This window comes from Penicillium canescens (assembly GCF_028828765.1).
Source record: "Penicillium canescens strain IBT 15451 chromosome Unknown utg000012l_segment0_segment0, whole genome shotgun sequence".
NCBI classification, from domain to species: Eukaryota; Fungi; Ascomycota; class Eurotiomycetes; order Eurotiales; family Aspergillaceae; genus Penicillium; species Penicillium canescens.
In genome coordinates this window covers 679,646-703,414 of record NW_026703974.1, presented here as the reverse complement: position 1 = coordinate 703,414, position 23,769 = coordinate 679,646, and the positions used below count along the sequence as shown (strand labels likewise).

The 23,769-nt window shown below is 46.1% G+C and overlaps 5 protein-coding genes across 5 annotated transcripts; 3 read left to right on the top strand and 2 right to left on the bottom strand.

Moving 5' to 3' along the window:
* Positions 1–1,770: 1,770 nt before the first annotated feature.
* N7446_014083 (uncharacterized protein) lies at positions 1,771–2,468 on the bottom strand (the record flags this gene model as incomplete). Its single annotated transcript, XM_058522822.1, has 2 exons — positions 1,771–1,912; positions 1,972–2,468. The coding sequence occupies 2 exons, from the start codon at positions 2,466–2,468 to the stop codon at positions 1,771–1,773; spliced, it is 639 nt and encodes a 212-aa protein (XP_058364915.1).
* Positions 2,469–8,737: 6,269 nt separating this feature from the next.
* On the top strand, positions 8,738–9,049 carry N7446_014082 (uncharacterized protein; the record flags this gene model as incomplete). Its single annotated transcript, XM_058522821.1, has 1 exon — positions 8,738–9,049. One exon carries the CDS (start codon positions 8,738–8,740, stop codon positions 9,047–9,049), a length of 312 nt encoding a protein of 103 aa, XP_058364914.1.
* Positions 9,050–10,687: 1,638 nt separating this feature from the next.
* On the bottom strand, positions 10,688–11,859 carry N7446_014081 (uncharacterized protein; the record flags this gene model as incomplete). The annotated part of the gene is made up of 2 exons (XM_058522820.1): positions 10,688–11,548; positions 11,644–11,859. 2 exons carry the CDS (start codon positions 11,857–11,859, stop codon positions 10,688–10,690), a joined length of 1,077 nt encoding a protein of 358 aa, XP_058364913.1.
* Positions 11,860–13,182: 1,323 nt separating this feature from the next.
* N7446_014080 (uncharacterized protein) lies at positions 13,183–13,621 on the top strand (the record flags this gene model as incomplete). The annotated part of the gene is made up of 4 exons (XM_058522819.1): positions 13,183–13,224; positions 13,279–13,326; positions 13,380–13,513; positions 13,576–13,621. The coding sequence occupies 4 exons, from the start codon at positions 13,183–13,185 to the stop codon at positions 13,619–13,621; spliced, it is 270 nt and encodes an 89-aa protein (XP_058364912.1).
* A 1,393-nt stretch (positions 13,622–15,014) lies between these two features.
* On the top strand, positions 15,015–18,326 carry N7446_014079 (uncharacterized protein; the record flags this gene model as incomplete). Its single annotated transcript, XM_058522818.1, has 1 exon — positions 15,015–18,326. One exon carries the CDS (start codon positions 15,015–15,017, stop codon positions 18,324–18,326), a length of 3,312 nt encoding a protein of 1,103 aa, XP_058364911.1.
* Positions 18,327–23,769: the final 5,443 nt, after the last annotated feature.

Below are 23,769 nucleotides of genomic sequence, written 5' to 3'. Positions count from 1 at the left end.
TTCGCCCGGGGGGAGAGGAGCTAGCAACACTTTCGCTAGTTTTCAGACAGTTCTTCGGCGAGGCAGAGCGATAATCCTTTAGCATCACCGTTTGTAGAAGTCTGCAAACACGCCTTTTTCTAACCGTTCACTGTTATATAATTTATCTGTCTTTCTAAGAAGTGATTAGTAGTGAAATTATATAATCCTAATGTTGCGTGGGTAAATCCTGTCTTTATAGTACCATACGTATCTCGAGTGTCAAAGCAGTTATAGTACAGATACTAGTCAAAAATATCTTCCCACTGCCCCGCTACAATTTGACCCGGCAACCAACCCACCATTTTATTTTTCTTCCTACACATGTCCGATTTCAATGGAAATAAGTTCAAAACGTCGTAAAACGGCTGAACTGCTGCTTGTTAGCCTGATAGTGTCTCCAGTCAGCAAAGGCCTTAATACATTTGCAGCTGATACAGCCTAAGACGGTAGAAGATATAGGGCTAGTCCAAACGAAAAATAGACGTCTAGTAGAAAACCATAGTATCAACACGCGTAAAGCGCTTCATTGTAATTGCGGCTATCTCGTTGCCAAGCGACTATGCTAAAATTAGCCATAAGAAAAATATATACACCGGAGATGAACACATAGGACTTACGTAGTATCGCTAACCTTGGAAGTAAATGTTCACGTAAAGCCACGTGCTTCCAGGATTTTTGCCTTAGATGTTATTCTCGCTCCCTTTCAGTTCTGCCCAGACAGCTGACAGATCGGGGTATAGATTGGAAGAGAAAACTGTAGTATCGATCTTATGATCAAGTATGCACATAAAATTGTTAATGGGTTTGGATTATTTTGTTCCTCTTTCGGCTTTAGACATGATAATATTGCCAGTTCTGCTCCTTTCGTACATAAATAGATCACTAGACGAGCCACCTAGCATACCTATTGGATATCGGTTCCCGGGCTAAGTGAATGGAGGTATAGCTGTTCTGAGGTGGTTTACAATAATCCTTTTCAGTAAATGTATTATCTGATATCAAAATCACGAAGAAAACGCGCGAACATTCTTCACTCCACCGTCCATATTTTGGTCTGAAATTGGCCAAAAGGAGAACTATGATCACGTTTCTTAAGATGCAAAAGATATGTTGGGAGGGATGGAAAAAGGCAAAAGATGGCTGGCGGGAGAGGGGCGATCTTGCTACTTCGCCAGATCTACAACCCGATTGTGGATCGTTATCCATGTATTTACGGTACTACAATGTTGTCTCATCAATAGCAATACAAAAATTACGATGACGGTTCTACTGGGTTTTTGATGCGGTGAGGAAATGAATTTAGCATCGTTGGCACTTATCCTCCGAGGATCAAGTAGTAAGAGTATCGAGATTTTATAATGATAATGTCCTAACTTACAGCAATCCTGACACCCACAAATTTCTATACCCCGTGGATGCACGCAGAAGGCAAAGCAAAACTATTCGTTCCTGCGATTTGCGATGATTGCGAGGTTGAAATAAAGAAAATGTCGTCTAGCCCTGGAAGCCCTTATTTTTATACTATAGCTCACCAGAGGATATATAATCTCCTATCTGGCATTCCACTGACTTTGGTGCAAGGCTATAGTCTGTAGATCTAAAGCCGTAGCATTCGGACCTAGAAGCTCGGCCACGTCAGGCAGTAGCATTTAGCTTGCAAGATGGGAGGAATGAATCAGGAAGGGACTCAATGATTGTCACGGAGCAATCCGGATGGCATTGCTGCGGTCCGTATATAGGAGTTGAGCCTCATAGGTGCTCTCTAAGAATCGATTGGGCCATGTCGCCGTGTCCACAGCGTTCTGTCTGCACGTAGCCGCCCTGGTTCCGTGAAGGTACTTCGAGAATCCGGTCATTCAGTGTAACACGCCAGCTCCCACTTGCTTCATCACTGAATTGTTTTTGAGCTTATACTCCACTCTGTTATGGTCACGAGCTCTGGAAACGGACCGAGTGCTTGGGTAGATGGTCCCGTCAGTTGCAGACACAACCAGATCCTGATCCAGCGATATAACGGAATTGCCAGTGTAGTGAACTTCGATAGACGGAAGTGGTAGGGGCGACGCTGGCTGGATTGACTGTGCAGTAGTGTCCCGCACTTTAACCCCTTCTTGTGCCTCGTACAGCTGCCTTGCGTACTTGGTACCCTCCCACCGGCATAGATCGTTGATCTCCGCTTCCGTCAACTTGAACTTATCAAACACTTGGAACAATTCAAAATGCCACCGAAATCGGCTCAGTCGCATACGATGTGGTGGGAAGGAATAGTCTAGCCCGGGGTATCGCGCTTCGATACGGTGTAGCGAACCGTAGAATTGTAATATTTCGCGTCGTACCTCGGGAACGAGGTATTCCGTAATCAGAGCATCGATGGACTTTATTTTGTGGGTGAGAGAGGGGGAAAACGTCTCATTAAACACAGCCTCGACCCAGTCGGACTTTCGCATACTTAGGGAGGAAGTTAGAGGGGGAGTGAGCGTCGGGACTGCATGTAAAGATGAGGTCTCCAAGGCTATTTATAATCTAGGACCATGTCCTTTGCTTGCCCGAGATGAGTCTCCCAGAATAGGTGAAAGTGGAAGGATTTCAGAGAGACTGATCGGGTGGCTTCTTGGCGATTTGTCTCTGAGGGTTGTGGATTAGGCAGTTGTGTAACGTTAGAGGTCACTGATCGTCAGACTTCAATAATCATCACGCAGATTAAGAGCTCTCTTAAATAAGATCAAGAGTAAGTGGTGGTTGATACCAAAGGCACATACTAGAATAGTATATTCTAGCCTCTATATCAAAACTAGAATAGGTCTATATTTAGACATATCAAATTTACAGACTGAAGCTGAAAATAGAAAAATAAAAAAACTGGCGTATATTACACCTGCAACAGATATTGCCTTTTCAGAGGGAGGTTAACATCTATTTCTAAGGTTTTGTGAGAAAATTCATGAGACAGTGAGGAGATTCGTAGATAGTTCATGTCTGGTAGACAAATACAAACCTCAGTCCGCATGCTCACTTGTCTCCCTTACTGAGCCTCAAATAGTGAACTTACAAGAGTTTCTCGAATCGGCTGAGAGCTCTTCCCCAATAATGCCTGGTGATATTACCGTGTATTTCTGTAGAGAAACTTCGGTGGTTTGGCGCCCGCATGCCAGAGTGCGTCGCAAATATCGACATCAAATTTACCGCTACATGAACCAACTGCAAAGGCGCGATGTTCAAGTTCATATCAACCCCCTTTTCTATCAAGTATTTCACAGGATTCCCCCTTTTGTTCTTGATAGCGATCATAGCCCGCTACCAAACTGGTCTGGCTTTGGGTCCGCTCCACTGGGGAGAAGGGTTATGGCAGATTAATGTTGGAGGGGAATTCATGGCAATTACGCGAGCCAGTGAAGGGGGAAAAATGCTGATAATAGACCGGAATAGGTACATGTCCATGGCTATACGTTACTCACAGACCGCCTATTTTAGTCTCAATGGGATCTGAACCTATGTGTAGCTATATTAGGCACGACGATTCAATCAGCTATTCTGTAAATAGATGTTTGTCAGTATTTTCGCGCTTCCTCCCGTGTCGTTTCTCAATCAACCCTCCGAAAATCAAAAGGATAGATGTAGAGTAGTAACTCTACAAGATAAGATCAAATAAAATTCAGGTGAATGAATCATCTAAGACTTACTGTCAACGACTAGCGTGTTTGATATCATGCTGTCAGAATTTTAGGATCTACACCACTCTTTAAAATATCTCACATAGACGCACTACCAGATTTGCAGACATGGAGCGTTATAAGTATTGCCATAGCAGGTACATAAAGCTGTACGTTGCTCTGATTTATAACACAACATGTATATAATCGTAGATATCCACGGTCTGTCCCAATGGTTTGGCATATCGGGGCCAATTAGTCAATATAAATAAGTCACAGTGGGAACTTGAAGTACGCAGATCGATCTTCTGGGTCGCTTTATGACCGCAGTTGGCTGAAAGAACTGAATCATCTAAAGCAAAATCCGTATGCACCCCCACTGGTCGGAGTCAGGTTAGCAATAAATCTACAATAATTCCACCTCAAGGCAGATATAGTGATGCTTTTCTCGTACTACGAGTGTCTATTCAACCGCAATAATTAGAGCATCGCAAAGCAAAGTAAAACGAGAAATTCTTTTTATTAAGGTAGTCATCGGAAACTCGAGACGCTAGATTGATTTTGAAAAGCAACTATACATTAGAGTCTTAACATATGAAGCCTCAGTTATCAAAAATAGATGTATATGGTAGAAATATCCGCACACCATATACGCCATCCTCGTGAGAGGCTATATTCGCAGTATTTGGAATGAGCACTACGAGGACGGCCAGCTGCGTAACTATTTGCCCTAGTCGACATTGGACGATCATTTCAACTCTAATTTATACACTAGCGAGGATAGTAAGTCTCGCTACGAGATTGATGGGGGACAATGGAAACTCGGAGCCCTACTTGCGATTTCTTTCACAGAACCAACTCAGTTGGAAACCTATTGCATATACTATTTCCCACTATAAATGAGATGCCGGAAAATAGCTTCGAGAACGGCACTCTTTCTGGAAGATTGGTCTCCGCAGACGACAATCCGTGGGAGATGGACAGAGTGGTTGATGCCTTGCAATTGGAGCGTGTCAGTGGAGTCCAAGAGGCCCAGCTGCTCTTGAGTGCATAAACCTATAAAGGCTTCTGTCTTGAATTTGGTCAAAGTCATGATGCAGTCGATATTGGAAAATGAGTATGGAGTGTGCGATATATTGAAATACTACTCGTTTCATCTTATATGAGGGCAGCGTATGAGACCATATTTATGTCTCAAGATTTTTAGTTCAAGGACCGCTAGTTTCTAACCGAGAACGTCTTGCCGCCTGGGTACCTAGTACTATGAATTGACTCGGTCTTGTACCGTACTAACGCGCCTATTTCCATGCCTTTACTGGATGTATCGATGTTCACTCACCAATCCACTTTCTTCGTCTCGTTTCCACCACGAAGCTTCGTTCTTTCGCGTACTTCGTTTTGAGTAATATGGTCTGTGCCATGGAGAGCCGGGATAGCCGTTCCGAACTGTCTCAGACGTGGGAGTGTAGTTTCCTTGCCGTAGATACTTGGAAGAGTGTTTGCGTAATGATATATTCGTAATGATATACTCAATGACACCTTAAAATACTGTACGTACAACCTTGATAAAGGCTAGCGCGAACCTGGCTGTGAAGCGCGTAAAAATAGTAGAATTAATCGCTCTCAACGTACGGCTCAATAATGAGAGAAGTCTGGATAAATGCCCGCTGGCGCAAATCTCCCCTTCTGAATGGTAACTCTAACTTCTTTGAACCCACATTGCCTCTGGCGGTTAAATAAACGTAATGCTGCCCTCTCAATTGACGACGCCGTCCGGCTGTGCCACCATGATTTTGTCTGATGTTCCTCTTTTCTCGGAAAAGGATTCCAATTCACAGCTTCCTGGAACATGGTGATTTTTTTCTGGAGAGTGGTTCTTGAGAATTAATACTAGACAGAGCTACCCAGAAAAGTAGTTAAGTTGGCTTCGAAGGTTATAGCCGACTCGTCGGTTGCTGACTTGCTTGGAAACTTTTTTTAGTGTGAGGTATCAAGCAAGCCATAGGGTCCTATTAGGCTTTTGGGCTTTGACACCCTTTTTGGAAAAAGAATATTCCAGGTATTCCATTTTCGATCTAATTGAGGGGGTTGGAAGTGGGGCCCGAGGTATTGGCCAAAATATATTTTAAACAAAATTCCAATTGCTGGCAGGAACTTACATGATCCACTGCACTAAACCACTTTAGATATTTCGTAAATTTCATGATAAATTAAAATAAAATAGCTAAAAATAAGCGGATCCCGCATTCGAACTTGTGTTCCTTTTGGCATTACTTTTCCTTTAAATGAAAAAAAGTAAACTACCAATACGATATCAAGTGATGAAAATATATTATATTTCCGCAATTCACAACGCACTCTACTAGAAACTCTCGCAAAATGACCCAGATGCTTGAAGTCTGGAAAATACTCGGAACAAAGCCAGAAGGCATAGGGTAAGAGGATCAAATACTCTTTTTAGTCGAAGAAGACACCCGCACCAATGCTGATCACTGCTTGAATGGGAAAGCATTACCCTAAGGTGTTGGTATTCATGGTGGATATATATTATATAATATTAGAAAACAAGATGGTGAGAAAAGCTGAACTCGCTACCATTGGCGCTTTCATAAGAACGAATCCATTTATCCCACAGGGTTACTTGAAATGCAAAGGGTGACTATGGAAACAACAGGGTAGAATATTGATGAGAGGTGCTTAATATGAAAGTATGACCCTGGGGCGTACCAGCGTCACCGGCTTTGTCGATTGTAGAGCGACAGGGCATCGGTTTATTTTCTTAGGACGTTACATTATATCCTTTGTTAGGGTCCTTTTATCGGTTCCCCAGAGGAACCAAACCACTGTCAACGAAAATGAGTGAAACTAGCGCGGACATAGGAATAATGGTACGAATCAAAAGCCTTGATAAGACAAACAGACGCCCTGTTTCTTTACAATCGACAAAGACAGCGATGATTTGTCACCACTTATCACAAAGCCGATACCATAGAGGTGTAGGTCTCCGGTATCCAAACTAACGCCGTAGGACGAAAGTATGAATACGTCATGAACAGTGCCGGTGACAGTAGGTGGAAAACAAGCATGCATATATTAATCCAATCCATGTGGCATCACCGGCCATAAGCATTCACCTGGTTCTATAGTCATTGTTTTCTCCAGGCAACAATGAGCAAATTTCACAAGCTGCCGAACGAACTATTTCACCGTATAACGACTAGCTTAGGAGCATACGATCTTTTTAACATATTGGCTGTGTTTCCCTATCGTGGCTCTTATCACCAGCTCCGACATCCCTTGTACAGAACAAGTCACGAGAAGTTTGTGGCATTGACATACGCAATTCGTGCCGGCAGAATCGATCTGGTACAAGAGATCCCTGGCATATCTCAGCTTCTCCAAGACTTTGATGACTATGCACGCCATGGCAGCAGCCACGAGCACCAGGCAATTCTTGGCGACAATGAATTCAGAGCCCAGGAATTTTCGATAACCAACTTTGGCGGTTATATCAATCCTTTGATCCTCGCAATAAACGGACGGTCGCTCGAGATAGTCCGGTTCCTTCTCGAAAGTGGGGCCCAGTCAGACGTCCCTGACATGTTCCACAGGTTCTTACCATTATATGTTGCGACGATGCACGGGGACCTCGACAGTGTACATGTCCTCCTAGAGCACCAAACATATCCCAATCAACTGACCGACCGGCAGCGACAACTACCGCTTGATATTGCACTTGAGCAAAACAACATACGACTCGTGAAGTTATTATGCGCCCATGGGGGTTGCCTCTCAACCCACTAGCCATTCTGTGCGTGGTTCGAAAGAGCATCAACACGATTTACGCAGGTCGCCCACATCATATCTGTCATATAGTCTACTATATAGTCACTAAAATAAGAGAGCTCAGCGAGTTCGAACTTTGGCTTAAAACTATAGCAGAAGCTTGAACAAGAGAACCAACTTCCCTAAATTTCAAATGAGCTAGCACGCACGCTTTCCGCATCAAGTCCGGTATAGGTCACCTGATATGCTGTGTAATATTCGGAGCTCCCTGTACACACTTTGACGCTTACTATGGTTTGGAAATCCATTTTGGGGACGGAAGTTTAATATAGCTCGGAGTGGACGTAGGTTTTGTAGGCTAACTGTCTATATTTGGGTTGCCCATCGCTCACGGTTAAACACCAGAGACGGACAAAAGCTATAGCCATTCTAGGACAATAGTTACCATGCGGACTTGCGCGTGCTACGGTCCGAGGCCTTTCCAGCAATCGCTCCCTCTAGATCACTGACCACCAGGACTAAGGGCCATTTTTAGAAGAAGATGTTTGAGTAACGCAGTGGAACATGTATAAACAGCGCATCCAGCCTAGAAACAAAGCAGCACTAAACACCAATCTAATGTCTACACACGGGTCAAGTCGTCGCGTTGGCAAAGGGTCTCATAGGAGACAGACGGCACACTCTTCAACTCGTCATAGCGGAACAAGGTCACACAGAGGATTGACAGAGCATAGGCCTGCTCACTCAGTTCCGGGAAGATATTGCACGAGAATAAGGGACAGAAGATCAACCGGTCAAATTCACAAACGCTCTCCCGTGAGACTGACTCCGGATTTACTAGCCAGATTCGATGATATCGCTCTGGACCTGCTGATAGATAATGTATGCTTATACCTTAAGACGAGGATGTGATTCTCAAGTTAAAAGAGCAATAGGCTTGTTTAACGACCAGCAAGAGCCGCGCCAAGCACCCAACCCTCCGTGGGTTTGACCGAGATACTGTCTCCAGGATAAAACAAGGACATATCCAAAAGGCCATAAATACTTTAATGGGGCTACCACAGCTGATACGGTATCTACCAGGTCTTGATAAACAGGCGGAAAGAAAACTGTTTTGTCAGCACCTACGGAAATATATCAACGTATACCGGCCGGATTGCGCGTTTGAAATCACCCACACCAATCGATATATCCGCGCAAAATATGAAGCCGCCGTGACCGCACGTAAGCTGATCACAGCGGGCCAGACTATTGCATACCTTACTGGAACGTACGTTAGTATGACCGAGCAACAGGAGAAGAATCTTCGTCAGATCGGTAAAGATTTCAGCGTCGTAGAATCGAGCTATAAAAAGGCCCTTTCAGTGTTCCTCGGACCCGCGCGGTTTGTCAACCATGACTGCCAGCCAAATGCCCGTCTAGTGACTAGGGACAATCGACAGATGTCTGTGGTTGCAATGCGTCATATTCGCGAGGGTGACGAGATTACAGTATTCTACAGTGATGACTATTTCGGCGACAACAACTGCGATTGTTTGTGTCTGACATGCGAAAAGAGGAGTCGCCTAAGAGGAAAAAAGGTTTCGTCCTAGAATCTACCGGACTATTGACCATTCAGTTATAGATTCTAAGAGATTTACTCTCGGTGCAATAATATTAAACTGTGTATTGCTTCGATCTCTCACTTCTTAGCCGACCATCGGTCTCTTCGCTCCTTTTGTGAGCCTTTGCGATTACTCAACGCAACAACTGCTTCAACCGGTCTCTAATGACCTAGAACTAAGCAAATATATATGGAAAACTAGTAACACTTCGCAACGGCGTGCACGCAAAATTTCACTGGAGGCGTAAACAGTACAACGTCCTTGGGATCGCGGCAATGTAACGACTGACGGTATTTTGTACCAATAATACGATAATTTCCCTAGGCGTTGTGGACTGACTAATGTCCTTTCCCATGACGCCTCAGATGATGCGTGGCGTTATACTCTGGCGATGTCTTGGGATTTAAAGCCTAGAGTGGACTATAAAGGGGGGACGTACCATCCCATATGGCTTTGTAACCAGAATCCTGTTCAACGTGCACTGTTGTGCGATGTCCTCATCCTTAAGCAGTTTCCCCCTGAGGTAGGTGTTCCTAAACCTTAGAACTGGAAAGCAGTGATTCTAACCAAGTAAACAGCTGTGGGACTCCATCCTCTTCTACCTTACACCGAAATGTTTGGTGAAATTTTCTCGTGCCTCGTCGTGTTGTTCCCAGATGGTTCGTTCTCAGGTCCATCGCCGTATCATGTATTATCTCTCCCCGCGGGCAACATTCAAACTCCAAATGGTACTCTCAGACCCGGCGGCAATGCAAGGTTGTGAGACTTTGGAATTGACCCGGTGTCGAGATCCTCTCAAAGACCAATACTTGCACACCTCGAATACGGTCCCAAGAAAGGTAGCGCGGGACGAAAACTACATCAGTCTTAAACTATCCTGCAAACAAAACCTCGAGAAGCCGAATTCACGATCAATCGCGCCCGACAATATCACCCCAATATCGACGCACGGTAGTTATAGCAAGATGATACAGCTTGATGAGCTTGATTTTCTATATCAAATGTGCTTTGCTATTCATAAATGCAAATCCCAATCTTATATCCACGGGAGCAATTTTTGTGGCGGGCGAATGAAAATGATTCGGCTTTGGAGCGACTGGTTTACCCAAAGCACGGTTCAATTTAACCTCAACGGCAGCGGATCTGACCTGAGGCTGTTTTCAAAACTTGTTTGGACCGATTCAAGCTTTGATGTTGGTTTTATTCTTTCAGCGCACAAGGGCATCTTGCTAGAACAGGGGTGTTTCATTCCTTGCCTTGGACATTTCACTGGTTCGCATTCCGCGTCGCAACTGTTTCAAATTGACGTCGATGAGGTGGTTATACGAGATACTTATCTATTAGCCCTCTTTGAAGGTTTCAGCATTTAACCGTATATCGACTTCTCGGTGAATTGATTTCATCATTTGGTACCAGAAGAATGTTTTGGGGTACGATCTAATCTTAGCTAGGGTATTCCAATCTACCGCGCACTAAGGGTCCTTTGCTGTAGTCAAGAATGTGTCACATTGTTGGTAACTAAGGATTCCATCTGTGCTCAAGGTGATTTATTCATATGTAGAACAAGGTCTGCTTCCTCCACAATGCGTGCAAGTTTCACTTTGTCGTATACGTCCTGGAATAAATTTATAGCCATGGCTCTTGCTCCAAGAGCGATTCCTCTGCAGCTGGAGTTGACCAGAGCGCTTTCCAGAAGGTGTTGCAATTGCCGCGAGCACTGTATTGCTGGAGAGAACTCAATAACCAATTTTCTGTGACGCTGCCACGAAGACTACTAGCAATAGACCACTTGACCAAATTGCAGCTTCGAGCGGATGTCAGACTGGCTCGAACGAGGAGTTCAATAATATCAAAGTCAGGGGCATGTGTCTGGACGGCCATCATCAATAGTTGATCTGGGAACTGTTTCTGGTGCAATATATTCGTGGTCACTGGAGGAAAGCTTTCCCTAATATCCAGTAGGTAGAGAAGGGCTACACGGCAGTTTTGTCTGATTGCCGCTTCGATGCCTTGCAAGCAAGCAATGTCGGAGATGACTGGAGCAAGATGCCGCTGTCTCAGGGCAGGTGCACGAAGGTCAAGCCGTGTAAACCGTTTTCCAAACGCACGGCGCAGGGCGACTAGGAGCTTGACTTTATCATCGGTCCATGGACCGTGCAATGCCTTGTTCGGAAACCAGAAAACACGTACTGGACGAATAATGTGACGCGGCCCGTGATTCGGGTTGAAGTATTCAGCTTGAATGGCAAAGTGATCGATGATGCGAAGCCGTTTCGGATATCCATCGTTCGTATGCAATCGAAGTGACTGCAAAGTGTCCATCGTAGAAGCTGCACTCCATTGCCTCTGTTGTATCTCTTTTGACGGAAATCGGGTCTTTTCCTGCAGCGCGATTGCATCTAGTGTCAGTGCCAGCAGCACCGGTAACACCCGTTCAAACCGATGAATGTTAAACCAGCGGCAAGACATGACTTTTCGTTGCAGTTCCTTTTGATCTTTAATCAGCAAAGGGCGATAGGTGGTCGAACGTAGTTCCGATTCGAAACCCGGGCACTCTTGATAGTCTCTTTTTTGAACCTCACGTCCACGTAGAGAAATTCTCGGTCGGAATACCGCTGCCGAATGCAGTCCTGCGGGTCGTTCCAAAGTGCTTGTATCATGAAAATGTCGTAGACGGCCTCTCGAGATACAGCCGCCGCAATTACATTGGACGCACGCGCAAAGTTTACCTCCAAAGCGTCGAGGTAGATTATCTCAATGATCTCGCGCGGGAGACACTCGAGGGTGGAGGGTGGCATTCTGTAGGGCGACTATTTGAAGCAAAGTAACAAGCCAAGAGTTCACTCAGACGCTGTGCAGCGACCAGGAGACGGAGCAGCGAAGAAACAATGAAAGTTGCCATATCGTGGAATCCTGTCGCTATTTACGTCAGGTGGCAGTAAAAGTGTTCCTTTGATAGGCGTGGCTCGATTGTTAGTGGCTCACGCCATGCGTGACGATGGGGTGGCATGCGGCAGACGGTCGTAATGGACAGTTTCCTACATGATTCGTTTGTAGCGGTGTCAATAAAGATATGAAACAGAGACCATATAATCAATAGAACGAACGTAATATGTAATCAGAGCTGGGGAATCGCTCTATATCATAAATTCATGTAGATTCTGTTTAATCCGACGTCATTTCATTCAAATACTAATTGTCCAAGCTCCGCTGCTTGACCATTTCGATCCAGCGAGCTATGCCGCACCCTAGGACTACCATAGCGTTCAAGACTTGGATAGCAGGATTAACTAAGTGCCAACTATTCCCATGGACTTGTTTTTAGGTAGAGCTCCTGGTACTGCCCGATCTCTCACTCCGGTAAGGTTCGAGACTGTCGTTTATGGTCCACTACACGCCCAGCACGAGTAAGTACCGACAAGCCAAGCGTTGTGCCTTCCCGAGCCCATTTTCAAACTCCGTATCACCTAGTCTGTATCGACATTAAAACAAAATTTCCACTATATACATCGCTGAGTGGAAGCAATGTCGTATGGCTTTTCAGAAAAAAATGGGAATGAGAAGGCGCGTGGATTTCTTCCAAGTAGAGCGAAGTGGGTCTGCCACACTTGGCATGGTGTGAACTGTTCTCACATATGCCTCTCTTGGGGGTTAGATTATATTTTGCGGTACTAAATCACTTGAAATAATCAAAAGTACCTTAGTATATTGTATTTGAGTAATACATTTTAGAACGCGTGCGGCGATAAGTTTATCGTATTCACATAGTCAGCGATACTAATAATTGCACTGTAGAAATACGATGTCGTTTACCTCAAAGTTGGGCCAAAGGCAAAAACTCTGTGGTTGCAAGCATTGTCGTGCCTTTGACCTTTCGTCGATAAATAGTGTTAGCATGCACGCTACGGGTTCACGAGGGCTGACATTACCACCAAAACGTCTACAAGAACCATTAGTACTGAGCAGGTCCCATGGATCCCTTGGGTCGTACTACATCATATAGGAAAATATCTCATAATTAATCGATAGTAGTCAGGATACTTAACTGTGAGTAGAAACCTTCACATTACGCATATTGGCAGCCGACCATTTTCTACACATCGAAAATATACCTATTCAAAATGGATCAGGGTTTCAAATGGAACCCCGCCTTTACACTTCGGGTGAGTGCAGACACGATTCATCACCCAGCGTTTTTGTTAACCGTATAAACCAAGGTGGGCATTGGGGAGCATAAGGATCTAGTAGGGGAAAATCTCCAGTTTGTAAGTCTCTCATCCATTTGAAGACAGTCAGCTGATTAGAGATTTGCGTGTAGGCAATCATCGGAGGCGCCCTCGAGACTAAGAAGGGATTCACACCACAGTTGAAGTCTACATCAATCTCTGGCGCTGACGCAGCAACCTTGACAGAGGAACAGTTACTACTCAACGTCAAAGCAGAGCATGTTACGTGAGACCGGGGTCGATCGCCTTATATGGCGATAATTGAGCTGCACTTACATCCTATTCTAGAGTCAAAGACGACCTAAGCCCGGAGTCCAACAAAAAGGTGCGATAGAAACGACAGTGGTCGAGCCTAAATAGAGCACCATTGCTGGATTGCTCCTAGTTAAGTTGGAGTGGTACGGAACTGTTATAATCAACCGAGACGTTAGGAGCATTCTGGACGGCAAGTTCGAGGGGGAAAACCCAGTTTGGCAACCCTAGTAAGTACTTGCTCTGAGAAGATGCATGTATTTCGCTGATTATGGTCCTTTTCCAGTTGCTGCTTTCAAATTTGATGTAAGATGGAATTATGTAGAACCACTGTCGGTGAGCGGAAATAATGACAATGGAGTAGGCTGACGATAAACACAACGTGCATCGGATCTTTGTGGGTCATGGTCGGTTTGTTAAAAAGTCGGAAAATCTATGCATCGAATATGATGTTTGGGAAGCCTGCGCAAAGGTTTCTGAAGAGACCGAGAATGGAGGCAAAGAAGAATCTCAGAGATTGATGGATTAGCCACCAAGACGCATGAGCTTCATAACACATAGATCTATGTCCCAGCTTGGATCAGATCGGACTAGGATAAATGGAGTACAGTCTTGAAAATATAAAGAGCTACCGGATAATCCGTTTGTTTTCTCGAAAAGAATCATAGATACTATGGTCTTGACGAGGCCCGCTAATAGAGAAGCCTTGCGCTTATGACATCGTACATTGTTGAAAGATAGCTAGCCCTGCAAGAGTTTCCCTCTAAGTGAGTCCGTCGTGCTTGCCTATGAGCTCGCCATCCTCCCGATCAGAGTCACTTCCGGCTTCTATCAAATTGTTCTCCAACAATTCGACTCCCACTACCGGCCACCTTTCGACCTGGGTTGTTACGTTGAGTGTTTAAGATGCCGTAGGAGCCTACCGTGTTATTTTCGTTCTGACTTTCCCGAATTGGTTTCCTATTTTTGGCTTTCACTGATTTGTATTTTTATACAATTTTCCTAATGTAGTGCTCTGTAATTAGATTTTTTATAATTGATTATACCAATGCCTACCCATTCGCCGGCACCTAGATATAGCTTCATTTAGGTCAGTTATCATCCCTCTCAGATAGCTACCATTCTAATCTCCCTTCCAAGTATCTGTATTTGAGTCATGATTTCACTCCCTGACCGATCTCAAGCACATTTTGGTAGCTCCAGTGCCGAATACCTGCGAGACCGCAGCATGATTAACTCATTGAGCTTTTGCCTAAGCGAGGACAAGAACCCGAACCGGATCGATGGGAGAGGCATGTCTGCTATGCATTGGGCGGCCTCGAGGGGAGATTTAGACATCATTCGCCAATTCTCACGAAAAGATTCATGGATGACCTTTCACAGAGATAATACCGGCAGGGTGCCATTGGACTGTGCCGCGGAAAAGAACGAAACCGAGGTTTGTAAGAGAATTGGTCCCCCACACTATAATTGACATGGGGGACAAGAGTGGACGAACAGCCCTTCATTGGGGCGTCTTAAACAGCAACGAGGAAATTGTTGCCCTCTTGCTTGCAAAAGACTTTGCTCCAAACCCTCGGAACAGCTTCCACAATCCTACCTCGCCCCAATGGAATCCATCGACGCCAAAGGAGTTGTTGTCGAGTACCGACTCGCCGGACCTTCCGTCTGCTTGGGTTGATTCGCAGATGGAATCAGGGGACATTGCATTGCATTTGGCAGCTGCACGTGATTCTCCAAAGATTCTGTCTTTGCTGGTAAAGGCATGCGACCTCAGGCTTGAGAATTTGGAAGGAAAGACAGCTCTCGAGATAGCATTTGGTAGCGAACACGAAATTAACGCGAAAGTCATACTTGGGGAGATGGTGCGGCGTAACGTGACGGGGAACTTTGAATCAAGTACTCTAAAGATTGTGCAAAAGTGGCCCGATGACAGAGAGTCCTGGAATGGCGATGTGCTATGCTGGGCAGCTTTCAATGGGTTTACCAAAGTTAACACATGTATTCTCAAGGCCATGCCCATATTGGGCTTTATCGCTCGGCATCCCTCTGGCAGAACAGCCCTTCAAGCTGCAGCAGAGCAGGGCCATCTTAAAATAGTTAACCATTTGCTCGAAAGCAGAGCTGACGTCAATGCCTTACCCGGGATGGCCTATGGCCGAACCGCCCTTCAAGCGGCAGCAGAGCACGGCCATCTTGAAATCGTCAAACACTTGCTTAAAAGCAAGGCGAAGATTAATGCTCCACCCGCACAGATCGGTGGCCGTACCGCCCTTCAAGCGGCAGCAGAACACGGCCATCTTGAAATCGTCAAACTCTTGCTTAGAGGCAAGGCGAATATTAATGCTCCTCCCGCACAGACCGGTGGCCGTACCGCCCTTCAAGCCGCAGCAGAACGGGGCCATGATGACATGATAGAGCTGCTCCTTTCCAAAGGGGCAGACATCAATGCCTTGCCTGGACATAGCTATGGACGAACAGCCGTTCAGGCCGCAGCGGCGAAGGGCCATTTCAAAACGGTAAAGCTGCTTCTATCCAAGGGAGCTGAAATCAATGCTCCCCCGGCATCTATCTATGGCCGAACGGCCCTTCAGGCCGCGACAGAGTGGAAAGACACTGGCATGGTTAGGCTGCTTTACTCTAGAGGAGCCGAAGTCAATGCCTCGCCTGGGGAAATATTTGGCCGTACAGCCCTTCAAGCTGCGGCAGACCAGGGGCATCTCGAAACGGTCAAGCTACTACTTTCCTATGGAGCAGATATCAATGCGCTGCCTGGACATACCCACGGCCGAACTGCCCTTCAAGCCGCAGCAGGTCAAGGATATCTAGAAATTGTAAAGCTGCTTCACTCCAATGGCGCCCAAGTAAATGCCTTGCCTGGAAAAATCTTTGGTCGAACAGCCCTTCAAGCTGCGGCAGAGCAGGGCCATCGTGGAATGATAGAGCTCCTTCTTTCCTATGGAGCAGAGATCAATGCGCTGCCGGGACATACCCACGGCCGAACTGCCCTTCAAGTTGCAGCAGAACAAGGATATCTTGGAATGGTCAAGCTGCTTTACTCTAGAGGAGCTGAAGTCAATGCTTCACCTGGGGAAATCTCTGGCCGTACAGCGCTTCAAGCTGCCGCAGAGCAAGGCTATCTTAAAACGGTCAAGCTACTGCTTTCCTATGGAGGGGATATCAATGCCTCGCCTGGACTCACCGACGGCCGAACTACCCTTCAAGCCGCATCAGAACAAGGATATCTTGGAATGGTCCAGCTGCTTCACTCGAATGGCGCACAAATCAATGCCCCGCCTGGAGGAGCGTTTGGCCGCACAGCCTTTCAAGCTGCCGCAGAACAGGGAGATCTAACGATGGCGAAACTGCTCTACACGATTGGAGCAGACGTCAATGCGCCGGCTGGACACACCAGTGGCCGAACTGCTCTTCAAGCCGCAGCAGAACGGGGTCATCATGCCATGATAGAGCTGCTTCTTTTCTATGGAGCAGACGTCAACGCCTCGCCTGGAACCACCAAGGGCAGAACTGCCCTCCAAGCTGCCGCAGAGAATGGCTACCTTGGAGTGGTCAAGCTGCTTCTCTCCCATGGAGCAGAGATCAACGCCTCGCCTGGAACTGCCCACCGCCAAACCGCCCTTCAAATGGCAGCAGAAAACGGTCATCATGAGATGGTAGAGCTTCTTTACTCCAATGGAGCAGACATCAATGCGCTGCCTGGGCACACTGACGGCCGAACCGCCCTTCAAGCCGCCGCAGGACGGGGCCACCTTGGCATCGTAAAGCTGCTTGTTTCCTATGGAGCAGAGATCAATGCCTTGCCTGGACCCACCGATGGCCGAACAGCCCTCCAAGCTGCAGCAGGACAGGGCCATCTTGAGATCGTCAAGTACTTGCTTGAAATCGGAGCAGATGTCAATGCATCGCCAGCCCCTGACGGTGGCCGAACGGCCCTTCAGGCCGCAGCGGAACGGGACCAACTTGAAATGGTAAAGCTGCTTGTTTCTCATGGAGCGAATCCTAATGCATCCCTTGCGCATACCAACGGCCGAACCGCCCTTCAAGCCGCAGCCGAAGAAGGCCATCTTGCGATAGTCAAATTTTTGCTGGAAAGCAAAGCAAATGTCAACGCATCGCCTGCCCCTTTCAATGGCCGTACGGCCCTTCAGGCAGCAGCGGAACGGGGCCAACATGAAGTGGTAAAGCTACTCCTTTCTCATAAAGCCAACATCAATGGCACTCTTGCACCTACGGATGGTCGAACAGCCCTTCAAGCTGCAGCAGAGCAGGGCAATCTGGAAATGGTAGTGCTGCTCTGTTCTCATAGGGCAGATGTCAATGCCGTCCCCGCAGTTTTCCGTGGTCGGTCGGCCCTTCAAGCTGCAGCGGAGCAGGGTCATTCTAAGATGGTGATACTGCTTCTGTCCAAGGGTGCGAATGTCAATGCCTTGCCTGCACAGAACCATGGCCGGACAGCCCTTCAAGCCGCAGCGGAAAAAGGCCATCTTCACATGGTACGGCTGCTTCTTTCCTATAGAGCAGAAATCAATGCCCCGCCAGGGATCACGGGAGGCCGAACAGCCCTTCAGGCCGCAGCAGAACAGGGCCATCTTCCAGTGTTGCAGATGCTTCTTTTCTGTGAAGCTGACATTCATGCCCCAGGTGCACCTATCGAAGGCCAAACCGCCCTCCAGGCCGCAGCGAACCAGGGTCATCATGACATAGAACGCGTACTTCTTTCCCATAAAACGGAAACGAATGCTCAATATACTCTCTACCTTAGCTAGACAGCCTTTAAACGCAGCACATAGTATGTCACTTACGCTTGTACCAACAACTTGAATATCACTGTCTTTGCCGAGCTTAATTCTGTGTAATAATGGTGTCAGGCTACCTTGGGGATATAGCACGCTGGAAGTACTGGTTTCTTAAAAGCATTAAACTCCTCATTCTCCATGATTATCAAGCTCTTCCACACTTACTGTCGCGTAAATTCAATTAGATACATATCGCAGGTTAGAGCTTTACGAGGCTTTAGCTGAGCTAAGGGTAGATGATCATTGGCTGCTTACATTGCTGCCACAATGCCCAAGGCCATCATGAATGAAGTCTTCAGGATCTCGCTGTCTGAGAGCATCCATCGTGGATTGTAACGTAAATGCATGGCGTGTACTGTCGGTCAAACTGCATATCATGTCACAATGTTCGACATTACAACGCTTTTATTACCGCTCACTCAATTCCCATCGGTCGCGCTTGTGTACATATGCTGATAAAAACGATCCCAGCGGCGGACAGGATATCTCTATCGGAGAACCAACAAAGTTCTCAGTACACTTTTACTGGGTACTCATTACTAATTTATATCAAATTATATCTTATTACTATGGACAAATATGTGGTGCCTACTAGTCTCAAAGACCGCGATCATATTACGAGTATCTATGTCTTATACATTTTTGCTAAAAAACATGTTACAGTGTTGGTATGGTTCATCAGGAAATTTCTCGGTTAGCACTGAACGTTTGGTGGCAAAGTAATATTTTAAGTTAGGCAAGGTACATAAACAAACCGAATGCAGGGGAAGCGCTTTGCAATAATCATATTTGACATGCATCGACTCTCTATACATGCAATCCAACTAGCCCCCGGGGCAATTTTCAACCTATTCAAAATCCAAAAGTTTTTTTTTTTTTTCTAGTAAATTCCCGCTATAATCGCCCTATCTTTTTGGAGTATAGGTTACTGTATCGTGAATGACTTTTCGGAGCTCTAAGTATAAATACCCTATAACGGGCGAAACCTCGATATCCAAGGCATGCATTATCCAAAACTGGAACTATCTTGCGCTGCATTCCGTTGACTAACCCAAAATTCTGATATCTATATTTGGTCTGTGTGATGCTCAAAATTATCCATCCATCCATGTCATTTCAACCTTTTAAAATCCAAGTTGTTCATGGTGATATTTCGTCATATTAGCAATGACGAGCATTTCTAAGAATCAGTCTCCCATCAAAATCAATCAGGTGTATACTCTACTCCTAGAATTGGAGGAAGGGCTTGAGCATATACGTAAACACCTCAACAACTTAAGATACCTAGCAGATTCCCAGAACCGACTTCACCATCAGCTTGTCGTAAATCGATATTCTAGACGAACAAGGCTGTATGAGATTTGCGAATCATTTCGTGGTAAACTCAAGACGCCATAGTCATCACCACCTGTCTCGTAATATGGAATCACCCTTTGCAAACTTGACCCTCACAATATTCCTCTCTAAATGGCCCTCTTTCAAAGCAATATTTTGGGCGTAGAGAACGTTCCACGGAAGAAGCTCTGGAGATCCTCTGTGCTAGATTGTCTATTAGAAGAAGATGATGACCGATAGAGAACCACCAAAGAGATCATCAAGTACAGTAAATCGAAACCTTGATTCGCTATAATTTCCGGTATTTTCACAGGAAGGGGCTGTTTGTTGGAATAATGGGGGAGTCTGGGGGCGTCTCAGTGAACTGGTTTCGCCATACGTTTTCAGTCCTATGGATACGGAAGCAAGCAAGGGAGGTCTGAGCAGCGACGCAAATATGTCACGTTAGTATTATAGGTACCAAGCATGACTGGATTCATGTTATCATATCTGAGGCTATTTACGTCCCTCACAACTAAGGTCCCAAACTATTATCCAATTAAGTGGATCTGTTCCGGTGTTGCACGTAAGTTTATACTTCGATACAGAAGGAAACCCAAAAATAAAAATAAAAATAAAAATAAAAATAAAAATAAAAATAAAAATAAAAATAAAAATAAAAATAAAAATAAAAATAAAAATAAAAATAAAAATAAAAATAAAAATAAAAATAAAAATAAAAATAAAAATAAAAATAAAATCGCTTCATACTAAGCAAATATAAAGGTCGATCCAATCGCTCATAAACTTATTAGGACGTCTTGGCTCTACAAAATCGAAGTCCACTCATCTCCTACCCTATACTAATCGCTCTATATTTAAATGCGCTATTCGGGTTCGAAAATGCCACCCCGGAGCCAATTATCTACAGCTTTGGGTCGAACCAGAAGATCAGGACCTGTACTACCCCGCTGGAAACTGCGAATGATCTATGATATGATAGTCAGCAGAACACTATCTGTGGCGGATATGGCAGAAGCGGCGAAATGCAGCCCGGAATCAATAAAGGAAATATGCCATTTGCTTCAAATCTTAGCCTTCCGTGAGGACGAAAACCCTCCCCCGCCATCTGCAACAGTGAATATAAATATCATACCGGCAGATTTATCCACGCCCCCTTCAATCTCAATTTCAGCGACGTCTATGTCTGTGGATATTTACGTGACGGGAAATATCACGGTTTCTGTTCCTGGAGAGAGCACCATCGAAAAACAAGAAGCATGACCGACGTGAGCGCTATGATGTTAAGACTACGTTCGATCAGAGTACATAATCGCTTGCAATGAAGAATGCGCTAAAGATAGTACGTCTCATCACAAAGTCTAATACTAGCACAACAGGATATGGGTTCGGTCTGGCTTATGTGTATCAAATCCGTTACGTACCTTAATACTGTAGTTTTTGTTTTATTGAATGTCAAATATCTCAAGTGAGATGGCAGGGTCCCCACTTACGGACGTTGCGAAGTCAATGGACAGCCTTACCAGTGCGAGTATACCAAATCTCGAAGAGGTTACAAGGGCTCATCCCAAAAGCGGCGCGCCAATCCAGATTTCCCAGAGCAGTTACCGATGGATTTTGACATGATCAATGCCGCGGATTGAAGGGACATGGAGGCTGGCTATGGCATAAACTAATTATTATCTCTTGCAGCACAGTCAGCTACCTGGATATATCAAATGCGCCCTTAACCTGGCCAAAGCTCTTACTTGGGAAAGTATTCAGGGAAAATTTGAGAAACGACTCGACACATTCGGTGAATGAGCTGCAAATTCTACTTTCCGCTGTACAAAGTGTGATCTAGCGACGTGAACAGACTTTCCATGGAATAAATGCCGTACTCTGCTGTCGAGTTTGGGACCGACGTATGAGGACGCGGCATATAGTGGATTCCGAAAGCGGCTTCCCCCAAGACTGATGAATCTTCGACCCGCATTGGAGACCGCATTAGTTCATATCAAATTCATTGGTACACCGATCTGTATGCTAATCGAATGTGAGCTAGTGAAATTTGGATACGGCCGAGAGACAAATCATGAGTCTTTTGAAGATACAAAGTTTACAGAACCTACCAAACTCTACCGGAATGGCGTGGGGTTTGAATAGGACACAGAAGGTCTGGGGGGATGTGAGGGCGGCTACAGCCTGGCAAACGGGGTTCCAAAGTATCCCCGGGTAGACAGACGACCATACGACTTCCTACCATAAAGGGGCACAACGGGCCCGTTTCAAAGAATGCGTTCTAGTTAACTTGTAAATCGGGGATCGGCACATTTCATTTACTATAGCTGGGACGGATTCAAGTCTGCTTTAGGCTTAGGCTAGACAGCGGGCTGTCCCACATTAATTGTGGGTCAGAGAACTTACTGTGAATTTATTTCTATTTTTTATTTGAAAATCTTTTACTCCACATAACAATGAGACGGTGAATAGCAGGCCAGAAAAGGCCGCTTCGGGGGCCGTTTTGCCCTGAAACGAAGGAACGTAGTGAAAGGGTTTACAACCCTGCGCGAGCTGCCCGCCAACCTTTGCTGGCCTCTGCCCTGAAACGAAGGAACGTAGTGAAAGGGTTTACAACCCTGCGCGAGCTGCCCGCCAACCTTTGCTGGCCTCTGCCCTGAAACGAAGGAACGTAGTGAAAGGGTTTACAACCCTGCGCGAGCTGCCCGCCAACCTTTGCTGGCCTGCCCTGAAACGAAGGAACGTAGTGAAAGGGTTTACAACCCTGCGCGAGCTGCCCGCCAACCTTTGCTGGCCTCTCACTGCCAAACTCTTCGTTTTTTTCGTTGCTAATTGGTGCTTTCTCGTGCCAAGGAATGCTCCTATTGACTGCCAATACGCTCTTCTCGTTTGCTGCTGCGACTCTCCAGGCTCTCCTCCGATTGCTGCTCTGTCTCTCCGCGCTCGCTTCTGATTGCTGCTCACCTACTTTCCTTTCCTTCCTCTTTAGGCTTTGTGCTTCCCGAATTCGTATTCGGCCTCTGTTGCTTTTTCTCCGTGTCTAGGGATCCCGGTGTTCCCGCTAGTCTTGGAGTCGGTGGGGTTCCGGCCTTCTCGCCTTTCTATTATGATTCCACCCTTATTTGTCCTGAGCATCCTGCAGATAGTACTATTATGCACTCATGCGCACGGTGACGTGTTCGACTTCTACTATATGAATGATCAACACGGATCTTTCTCGCTGGTCCCAACTTTTTCCTGTCGCTCCTCTCCCAGTGCGCCTCGGAACGGATGCCGTTTGCTGGTTTCAAGTCATCTCTTCTCTAATGACATCTCTTCCTGCGCAACGTTCTTTCTGCTCTGGTTGCGCCAGACCATGGCGCTCTACACAGTTTCGGTCCTGCGACAATTGCCGCAGGAGGGTTTCTCAACGGGCGGTCAGAGCCCGACAGCTTTCAGCTACTGTAGGCACGAGTAATATTTTAACTGGGCCACCTCCGCCTCTAACTTCCCCTACTGTTCCTGCCTTTTCGACGCTACATTTTTCGTGCTCTACATGTGCACGCCCCTGCCGGTCGTTGTATCATAGGACGTGTAATCGCTGCCGCCAGGCAGCTACACGGAGGACGGTAGCATCGTACCAGGTACTGGGAGTGGTCCGTCCTTCTTATCTGCTGCATTGTTGACCCTGTTCAGCACACACTAATGCAGAGACATTGATCGCAGCCTACCACTCCATCAGCAAAGCATGGCATCGAGAGTCTCTAGTAGCCGGGCGGCGGATCCCTCCTTTGCTCCGCGCGACAACCCAAACTCGAAACGTAGATCTACAAAACCTTCAGCCACTTGATATCTCACGCACTCTTGCGTACGAAACATCCGGCCTAAAATTTGTCCCATCGTCTACTTTGCAGGAATGGGAATCTCGACTGAAACGTTTCGCCAACCTTGATCATGAGGAAACCACAGAGCGTGAGGTTGCCACATCCAGCCTTCCACTTGACGATTTCGACGTCCAGGTTGAAGATAACATCTTGCAGCTCGTGCTGGCTAGTTCCGATATGTTCACTGATATAGATGATCGCCAGTTCCGGGTTGG